The sequence below is a fragment of the Cyprinodon variegatus genome, unplaced genomic scaffold (assembly GCF_000732505.1).
Source record: "Cyprinodon variegatus isolate N-32 unplaced genomic scaffold, C_variegatus-1.0 Scaffold176, whole genome shotgun sequence".
Classification (NCBI taxonomy): Eukaryota; Metazoa; Chordata; class Actinopteri; order Cyprinodontiformes; family Cyprinodontidae; genus Cyprinodon; species Cyprinodon variegatus.
The window spans coordinates 306,343-316,775 of NW_015150629.1; the positions used below are offsets into that span (position 1 = coordinate 306,343).

At 40.7% G+C, this 10,433-nt stretch overlaps 1 protein-coding gene across 3 annotated transcripts in view; it reads left to right on the forward strand.

The window, feature by feature from the left end:
• ttll7 (tubulin tyrosine ligase like 7) overlaps window positions 1–10,433 on the forward strand; it is a 105,403-nt gene that overhangs the window by 89,790 nt on the left and 5,180 nt on the right. For 2 of the 3 annotated variants that reach the window (XM_015378685.1, XM_015378684.1), the window contains exons 19-20: window positions 2,638–2,798; window positions 5,544–5,717. In XM_015378685.1, the coding sequence (XP_015234171.1) occupies window positions 2,638–2,798; window positions 5,544–5,717 (335 nt within the window). Of the gene's footprint in view, window positions 1–2,637; window positions 2,799–5,543; window positions 5,718–7,332; window positions 7,440–10,433 lie in introns of all 3 variants that reach the window. The other variant, XM_015378683.1, reaches the window with a different exon arrangement.

Below are 10,433 nucleotides of genomic sequence, written 5' to 3' on the forward strand. Positions count from 1 at the left end.
CTGCTTCAGGGCCTTATCCCACTGGGACATGACTGGAAAACACCTAGACACCCAGGAGGGATCCTGATCACATGTTCAAAATACCTCAATTGAACCCTTTGATGCAAAGGTGCAGCAACTCTACTTGGATCTTTCTTCAGAAGACAGAGCTTTCTGTCCTATCTCTAAAGCTGAGTACAGTCCACCTTAGAGGAAAGTTTATGTATAGTCACTTGTTTCCAGATTATTATTTCTTGCTCAGAACCTCTATCTAGAGACCATTAATCAGGGTTGGGACATAGACTGGAAAGATGGTGTATTACTGCTTAGGAGGCCCCAATCTGCCTGCCCATCTCTCCACAACTCATGAACATGACATCAAGATATTTTACTGCTCTTCTTTAGGCAGAGTGTCCCTAATCTAAAGTAAATAGAACCATAGTTCATGCTGTCTGCTTTACAAGCAGACAGATCACACATGGAGGGCAATCTCCTAGAGACTTTTAAAATCTTGTGAAAGTTCACTTTTAAGCAAGACAGCGAACAATTCAATTAAAATCTGAAGTAATTTAGCACAAGAAATGAATCCAAAGGATAATTTATAACAGGTCCTGGATTTGATCAACTAAACTGCTTTGGAAATGTAGCAAAAGTTAGAAGAAACATGGGAAACAAAAGGAAGGAACTACTTTTGAAAATATAATACTGAATATAGTAAAACATTTCAGAAACAGGTTGCCCGCCAACATTTTGACAGACATTTAATGTCTTTACATTTCTTTAAAGGTTCAAGAAAATCATTAGAAACATGCTTTTTGTCATTTTTTTTTTATTTGCATTTTTTAGAGCAATAATTTGGTGTCTCCATCCATGTGGGCAGTAAAAACGTCCTAATTAACCCTTGTGTTGTTTATGTACATCACTTAATAAAACCAATATGACTGTCATTGTTCACAAATCTGAGTTAGTAGGACAGTAAATTATATTATGATTTTATGAAAAAAGTAAAAATTTGAATAAAGTGAATATTTTATAATCTGTTTACATGTGTCCTGGAAAATTATTTCAAAGATTAGTAGAGTTTTGAGCAAGTTTAAATTTTTGCTTTAGGTGAATACATGTGTGGAAATGTTTTTCGGTGAAAAACTTTCAGTTTTCTGTTGGAGGATGAAAGGAAGAGGTTTATTTTGAACCCTGTCTCAGAAACATTTCTCTGAAGTAATGCTTCATTTTTTTTATGTTAGCTCTGAAAGAGTTAAACATGGGACACATTTATCTTTCAGCCACAATTCACCAAGATAATGCCTTTTTTTTATGTTAGGTCTAAAAGTGTTAAAAATGGGGCCCATTTATCTTTTGACATCTGTATAAATGGCCTTTGCTGTCAGGACTCCTATACTGTCGCCCTGTGCAGAATGGACGTTGTTAAAACCACCCAACATGACAAAATGTCATGGCGCCTACCTATTTCTTTGAAAGCTTTTCAACAACTTTTAAAAACCACAAAACATAATCCCCAAATCAAACTTTAGAGAAAAGGGAAGAAAAAAGAAACATGACAAGCATGAACATCATTACCATGTCAGACCACGGGAGGTAGATTCACCCCAAAAAAGATGTAAACAAAACAGAAGAGGGGACAAGCCGTGAAATGGCATCCGGTAGGCGTGTCAATAATGATGTGATCTCTCAGCCTTTGCTTTGTGATCCACTGTGCTCAGCTGTGGGCCTCGGTGGCGTGAGCTCATGTTTATTTGGAGTGAAGCAGCCTAATGAGCAGCAGGCAGAGGTCAGGAACGTAGCACCCACTGCTCTGCCGTCTGATTACCATACCAAAACATATCTGTGTGTTTACTCATCTATCAGTTTGTCTGAGAGCGCATGCATGCCCTGCTCGCCTCATGCTGCTGTGGGGAAATCTCACTACTTTTGCATCGAAAACAAACACACATCGTGCGGATGCACAGACGGACAAGCACTTCAGTAATGAGGAGCAAGGAATCAAAGTCAAAAGAGCCTCAGCACTGCTCTGAGCTGGGATGAAAAGGGGAGGAAAAGGGAAAAAGAGAATGTTGTGAGGTGGGAAGGAATAGGAAAAAGGAAGAGGGGAAGATGGAAGCCTGGCGCAGGTGTCTGCAGACCGCCCAGGAACTTCTGACACCTTATCTCCAAGACTGACATCGGTGCAGCAATTAGTCCTCTCCCAGGCTCTCCACTATATGCCCCAATGGTTTTTTTGTCCTGCCTGTAGCTCAGCCGCATACACAAAAAGGAGACATTGGCTTCATATCTTTGCATGAACACTTCTATGAAAGCAGTGACAAAACTGCTCACATAGTCATTAGAGAGTGTAAATTTTTGTTAAAGCTTTGCTCCTGTTTGTGTTTTTGAATTTGTATTTTTCACTGAAGTTATTCATAAATGCAAGCTTGCTCTTTGTTGGTGAGCAAATTTGAGAGCCGTGATTGGAAAAATTATGGTGTGATCAACGGGGAAGAAAAACCAGGAGAAATTAGAATAGGAAGAAATGCCAAGTTCTGCATATAAATAAGAAACACCTTCATCTACTTTACAAAAACTCAACTCTCTTGTTAGTACAACTCTGAACTTAAAGTGACATTTTTTCTTCATTTCACATTCACTTCCTGGCTGCCTCAGGTGTTGGACATCGTTCGCACAAATGTCCGCTCAGCGTTGCAGCGGATCTGGAGGGAGCCCGATGTAGAGAGCCTGCACCTCTATCGGCTTTTTAACCGCATCTTCAACCGATTGTTGTGGAGTCACGGCCAGGGACTTTGGAACTGCTTCTCCAACACCGGGTAGGCCGGTCTGAGCTGTGTCTTTTAACGAGCTTCACTCAAATTCACAGAGAGGCAAAGTCTTAAAATGATACTGAGAAAAACAATATTTCAAATACGCCATTCAAAGTTATTGGCCTTTCTGGTTAAAAGCTTTAAATAATTTTCCTCTTACATTATCACACAGGAAAAATATTCTTTTAATTTCAGTATTATTTTTCAATTCAAGGGGGAAATCCTCTTTTAGAAGTCAAATGTTCATCTGTTAGTTTTCTCAGATTACCAATCTCTGTCAAATAGACAATACAATATAGGGAATACAATATTTTTGTTACTCATCTTTTTGCTCACTTTACAAGTTTTTTTCTATGATTAAAGCCTGGGGACTGTTGATTTTGATTCTAGTGAACCACTTCTGTTTTTATTTAATATCCATTTTAATACAGCAAAAGGGAGGATCCTCCAACATACTTAACAGTGTCCCTTTAATATACACCCATCCTTTGTTTCACTCTACACTCACCTTTTAAAGCAAACAATTTGAATTGGAATTTAAGTTGCATTTTAAAAACTCAGCACATTTGGCATGGTAGGACAGAAAAAGCTTTTTCTTGGCATGCAAATGGTGAGGAATAGTTGTTATGGAGATTTACAGTAGTCCTTAAAATTCCAGTTTTGCAGTGAGTTTTGGATACCTTTTTACATCTCAGGTTTTTCAAAACTTTTAAAACACGCTCTGGCTTTAGATAAGCAGATCTGAGTTCATTTCGATGACTATGTATTTTCTTGTTCTTTATTTACAAATTGCCTCTTAAAAGTCTGAAGATCCCTCATAACCCAAACTGCACATTCTCTTGATTTACTACATTTTATAGTGACTGAGAGAAAAGATTTCCTGTGTCACATTCTATTAATATTAAAAGAAAACAGAGAATCCTGAAGTGCTTAAAAAATTAAACTTTAACCTATGAATTACAAAAAGCGCCTGTTTCATTTTTTTGTAGATATGATATACTGTAAACTGTTTGTGATATTATCCTGAAAGGGTGTATATTCTGTTATTTAGTTTGAAGATGCAACAAAAAGAAAAAGAGAGCAAATATCAAAACCCATGAGTGGATTCTAATCCCTTGCAGTCAACAGAACAAGTGTCTGCACTCCTAGCAATTACCACTTTATTCATTGCACCTCTCCTTCATCTCCATGTCTAGAGGCTCATACGCCACAAATGTTCCCCATGCCCTCCATTCATCAATAAACTAGTTTATACTGACAGCAGGGACAATTTGGCATTTCCAGTCAGTGTGACTTAAGAAAGAAAATGCTGGCTGAAAGATGGAGATGTAGAGTGAGTGACAGATTGAGCAGACCCCGCTGCACTTTCCCCACCTAATCAGGGCTTATTCACAGGTGAGAGCAGGAAGAGAGAGAAGGGGAGGGATGGAATTGGCTATGAATAAAAAAAAGGCCTCTTAGGTTCAACTGTCATCATAAACTTTGAAGTTTTCTTGTAGTTTATTTTATTAAAACAGTATTTACATAAATTAAAATAGTGCTTCCCCCTTTTAACACGTTTTATCTTCCAGTTGTTGTTTTCTCAACACTAACTTTACTCTAACTAACTTTTTTTTTTCTTAACAAAGAGGCTTTAAAGCAGTTTTAATCATCTCGAACCCAGACAGACTCAAAAATGCCTCCCTGATATATAGACAGCTGCCCAACTGCTGGCTTTTCGTCTCCTTTGGGATAAAGGTGTGACCTTCTCATGTCTCCTCCTCCTCATATTCTTTACAATTCAGTTGTTCGGTGGCGTGTTCCCCCTGGCACAGAGGGCTCAGGGGGGTAACTCGAGTTGCCTTTCACAGCTCTCCACTCTGCTCTCCTGCTTCCTTCAGAGTACTAATTGAGGGTGAGGGTGGAGGGGAGCAAGCAGGTGACAAAGATGGAGTGGTGGATAAGTGAAGATGGAGAAAAAGACTGACTTAGTGACTGGGAGAATTTGGAAAGTGATTAAAAGGAGACTTTGTTTGCAATGGCAGGGATTGGGTGGAGGGATATTAGCCTGCTGAGATTAGCTTATCCAAGGCTGAATCTCCCCCAGTTTTGTCTTTGTCTGATCACAGCATGGCCCTGGTGATCCAGGCAGCTCTCTAGCCTATTGCCTGCCCCCCTACCTTCATCCAGGCACGCCCTAACATGGATAAACCCAACAGGGGGCTCCGTATCACGCAGAGACAGTGAGGCGGTTACCGCTCCAAAAGCACCCCTCTTAAATCCAGGGTGAAGACCTCCTCCTTGCTCCTCTCTGTCTCTTGTTTGATATTTTATCTGAGGGACTTAACAACAATCAAACGACCCAGCAGCTATTGTGGGAAATGAATTCAACAGGCTTTTAAGAAGGACTTAGGAGGAGGAGAATGGAAATGCACACAGTTTTTAGGCCTTTCAGAGGAAGCACGTCCCACCTCCCAAGGAGCTAAAAGAGAAGACATGAAAACTGCCCCCTGGGGTTGTCTGTCTCAGTTGTTGAAAGTCTCTCACAGTCAGGGGTATGTCCCGGATTGTTAGCAGGGTTAACTGTACTTGGATTTGTTTCATTTCTCCTCCGGGTTTTTACACGTTTTTGTTGATTTTTAGAGTTGATGCAGATGCGTTTGTACTCATCTACAGCAAGAACACGAACATGTGAAATCATATAACATACAACAATGACTTATAAGCGTGATGTTTGTTTCTTGTGTCCTAACTCTGAGTTTTCCTCTCCAGCTCATCGTGGGAGGCCATCTTTAGTAAAAGCAGTGAGTTGGTTTCACCCCACGAGCTGCAGTGCTGCCGCCGACTCGTCCAGCTGTGCCGAGACTGCCTGTTGGTCGTTTACAAGTTTGTCTCAGAGTCACGTGGCTCTTTGACGGGACTCAGTCCTGAATGGGACGACACAAGGTAAATAGGGCTTTCAAATGTTTTTATCTCTCATTTGTACTTTTCAAAGTCATTGTGGATGTTTCTGCTGCCATGAAGATTTGGAAAACATCCCAGGAAACAATATGAGTCATTCAGTCCCCCATGTCTGTGCAACACATGTAGGGTTGAAATTAGTATTCACTGTTTTAAAGCCAACCAGGTTTATCTTTGTTGCCCAGTTTATAGAGTCTGTTGGAAAAATCTGTTGGTAAGATAACTGTTAATCAGGCCCTTAAATCTGGCAGAAAGCTTTTGTTAAAACCTCCCATAAAAACAATCCATGTAGCAGAAACAGAAACCTTGTAATAAGATGCTCTTATCAGGCACTTTACATACATCATACAGTCAGATTGGTTCAACATACTGAACTCTATCTTTTAAAGATCAATGTGTTCAGTTTGCAGGTGAATGAAGTGCAATGCTGAGGCTGTACATTAAATAAGTACATGCGAAATTAATGAAACTATACTTAGCACATTGGGAAGCTATCACAAATCAAAAAGACAGTTCATGTTAACAGCAGTGATCGTACAACAAAGTGATGTTGGTTCCGTGTATTTAGCCCCACTGCACAATCCAAAACATGACATCACAAGACAATTCACAGATGTCCCGCTCATTAGCCTGAATCTTGCAGGTGGTTTTAATACTTTGGCTGAAAAGCATGTAAAAAATAAATCACATAATAAACACAACACAGAGGCAATGAAGGGAGAACGCCACAGTGCTAAACATGTGTAAAGACAACAACCTTGATGAATATTTATTTTGGTATTTTAATCTGATATTTAGGTCAAAGTGGAGTGTTAATTAAAGCGGTCGAAAACTCCACAACTGCCAAGTAATAAATTCCCTTTAGAAAGCACTGACAAACACAGCACTGCGATACAGCTATCATCATTAAACCTCTTTCAGGCAACATTTCCACTTCCCCCACCCCCCTCTCCGAAGCCTCGCAGCCATCATCTTCTTCATGCAGCCCCCGATAAAACAAACAAGCAAAAATCAGCCTCCTTCTATTTTTAACACGGATCGCCACAGGGGACAGCGGCTCAGGTTTGAAATGAGTGAACTTTTAAATCACACATGCTGTGGGCCCGTCAGACAGAGCGAGAGCCGAGTTGGGAGCAGGGAGAGAGAGGGAGCGTGCCGTTAACAGGAAATAATGGCCCACAGATTAGCGCTCAGGTTAGCCCGCGGCCCCTGGAGGCCTTCTTAATTCAATTAGAGCCCAGATGAGTCTGAGCAGCAAATGACCTTACGAAAGAGAGCTTTTTTTTTTTTTTTTTCCTGCGGCCTCTCTTTACATGATTCATAAGTCCTGCACATATTTTAACAAGCTATCACGTTGCTTCTGCTGTTAAAAAAAATCGTAGCTGTTAAACGGTATGTGGTGTTTTTATGCTTTATCTCTTGTGACGTTTTGCAGTTTGCTCTACAGTTTTTCGAGTATGTGAATGCAAAGATGTTTGCAATTTGATCTGATCATGCTCAGACCCACAAGTTTGCTGAAGGTATCCTTTCGGATAGCTTTAAGCTTGCATATGTCTGTCTCTCCTTATTTCCTCTGTCTATATATCTCTGTATAAAAAAGCTTTCCATTCGCTACTGGACCAACCTCCACCCATGGCTCCCCTCCTGCTGCTGTCGCTGCCGCTTCCTCTACCTCCTCTTCTTCCGTCTCTTCGCCCCTCAACTCAGGTCTCTGCTTGTTTTAGTTCCCCCCCTCCATCGTGTAACAATGTCTTCTCTCACTGCTTTCTTTTGGTGCCACCTCCTCACCAGTTGAATGAAAGGCCTGATCCAACTTGCCCGAAGATGGTTGCTTTGGCTGCAGAACCAACAGTCTGGCATGATGTCCTTCTTCTTTTACTAGCATAAAAACGGCCATATTGAGATTATAACAGCATGATTATTATTGCTCTCATTACTTAAAACTTTAGAAAGTATTCCAAAGGATTAAAAAGGAGAAGAAATCACATTCAGACTGTTTGGAGCACTTTTGGTCAACACTGCAAACATTCTGCCCGTTTGCAGCATATCACTGAAGTGCCGCCTCCTCTTTCACACAATGCTTTAATCACGAGCATTCTACTGTAGCCTGAGTATGGATAAGTGCCTCAGTGGGAACTGAGAGCTTCACCTGCAAAGCATTCATGCCATGATCAACCCGAGCACCACTTTCTTCTTGTCACAGGATGACAGGGGAAAAAAAAGTTTGGTTTACACCGTGTGGTTTGGAGTTCTACAGCACAAGTGGTTTCCATCTCTCCATCAGGCATGCAAAGGGCCGCACACAAGTCAATGCCACCACTTGAAATGGCTGAGAAGCAATTAGGATTTTATTTTCTCATCTATGCATATGCATAACATGACAGGCTTAACTATGTGGATGTGAGAGTGTATTGGTGTGCATGCTTGATGTCCTTTGCCATGAACCAACAGTGATCCTTCTCTCTAGAAACTCAAATAGACCTCTTGAGCTGTTTTACGTCCAAAAGATCAAGTGGTGTCCATATAAGAGCTCTGAAACCATATTTTCCCTCATGTTCTTCTGTAGAAAGTATGGATTATAAGGGCTCACGCTGCTTTTACATTGAAATTTGCACAAATTAAGCCACAGACATAAATAACCAAGCACTAATCACATCATGTTAATCTGAGTTGGGGTTCTGAACCTTCTAAAAGGTTGTTCTGGAGAAGATAGAAAAGGGACAACAGTGCTTTTTTTATATCAACATGAATCATCTTTCATCTTTTCCTGCTAAAACATGATAATACACAAATAAAGCAGTAATTTACCTTGCAAGGCAGCAACCTTGTTAGTTAGTTGGTCTTCTTAGAGGCCCTTTTTTCATGCCTAACTTTCAGCAACAGGAAGCAGTGATTTAAATCTCTGAGGTAAACAGTCATATTCATTCCAAGGGCAGCATTTGTATCATTTTCTTTTATTCAATAACTTAAAAGTTTAAACCAAACCATAGCAAAGGTATGCATCAATGAAAACAGTTTGGATGATGGGCAGCAACTACAGTATTACTGCTCTCTAGTAAAGGTTCAGATTCCTCTTAAAATGCAAAGATCAGAACATCAGAGTTCTTATGACAGCTGCTAATGTTCAATCAACATTACTTTAATTGTTTATAGGCACAAAATACCCCATAGAACATGCTTTTGCCATTGTTATGGTTGTAACACTGACTTTATACAAACAATGTGGAGCATGAGTGACTGGGACCCTTTCAACTTGGGGATTTCTTCACTCTGACTCGCCAGATCCAAGGCCAATGGAAAGCAGCATAAACTGCGACTTAGAATGATGAAATGTGATGCCTTCTTTTACTTACATTAAAAAAACAGATCTATGGCCAGGTGTTATAATGTGATGCTGCAACATTAATCTGAACTCCCAGATACAATAGATGGTGGACGCAGCGTCATGGTGTAGGTCTGCTTTTTGTCAGAGGAGACAGTGAAGCTAGTCTGAGTCGATTAGAAGAAACAAGCTAATGTCGGAGACCGGGATGTTGGCGTTCACGTTCCTCCTAGATGGTGACCTGATCACACAACCTGAGCTTAACTTGAATATAGATTTTTACTGTTGCTTTACAGTGTGACCGAACCGTTTGGCTGTTAGTCCAAATGGAATTTAAAATTTTCCTGGGTGTAGTAGACTCTGGGGTTACTTCTGTCCTTCCTCACATGTATCCAATCTGCTGCAAACAGATAAGCTCTCCCGTTTTCAGCATCCGGTGTGGGTCAAGGTTTGTCTATTAGTTGGGGTCCTCAGGGTTTCCATCAATGGCCACACCTGCTTTTCTCAGTTCAAACAGACCCCTTTTCTGTGAAGAGCTCTGATCAAGTGTGTCAAAAGCCTCATGAGCTGGAGGACCCTCAGTGGGCATGTGTGGGCTGATGAGAGGAAGTAGCCAAATAGCCTTACTAACGACTTTCTTGTTAAGCCTTGAATTGCTGCCAATACCAAAAGACAATTTTCTCATCATGACAAAAGTTCTCAAATTCTATTAACTTTCATTTGTCTGAACAGTGTGACAGTAATTGGAGCTAATTGAGGTGTCAAGCTCAAAGTAGGCAGCGATAACCTTCAAGCCTCTTTATGCCTCTTGGTTTATGATTACATCAGCTATCGTTGGAGTCTCCTCCTCTATCCTTAGTCACAGTATTTTGTTTTCGCTGGTCTTCTCCTAATTCACTGTGGCAGTTACCTCTCAGCAGATGACTAGACTGGCCTGTCAGGAGATGTGGTATCTTGCATCAACAGATCATGCTCATCTGTCTCCGTGATGGATTCAAACATAGGCACAAGTGCATGGACAAGCCTCCCCAACTGTTTTTTAGTGCATATGTAGTAGCCAAGACCCTCTTCCTGATCAAAACGAGGACAGACCTGGAAGATGCTGAATGAGGGTCCAATTAAATGTAGCCTGCAGAGACAGCAGTGCGGACGTGAGAAGCACCCCGCCCGCCTGCCTTCCCTACATCTCAGCACAGACAGAAAGATTCTTTTTATAAGCTGAATATTCTCAAAGTGAATTCCAGAGGATCTGCATTGAACACACACTCAGCCTCACATAGATCTTCAATATTCTTTCTTTCTTTCTTTCTTTCTTTCTTTCTTTCTTTCTTTCTTTCTTTCTTTCTTTCTTTCTTTCTTTCTTTCTTTCTTTCTTTCTT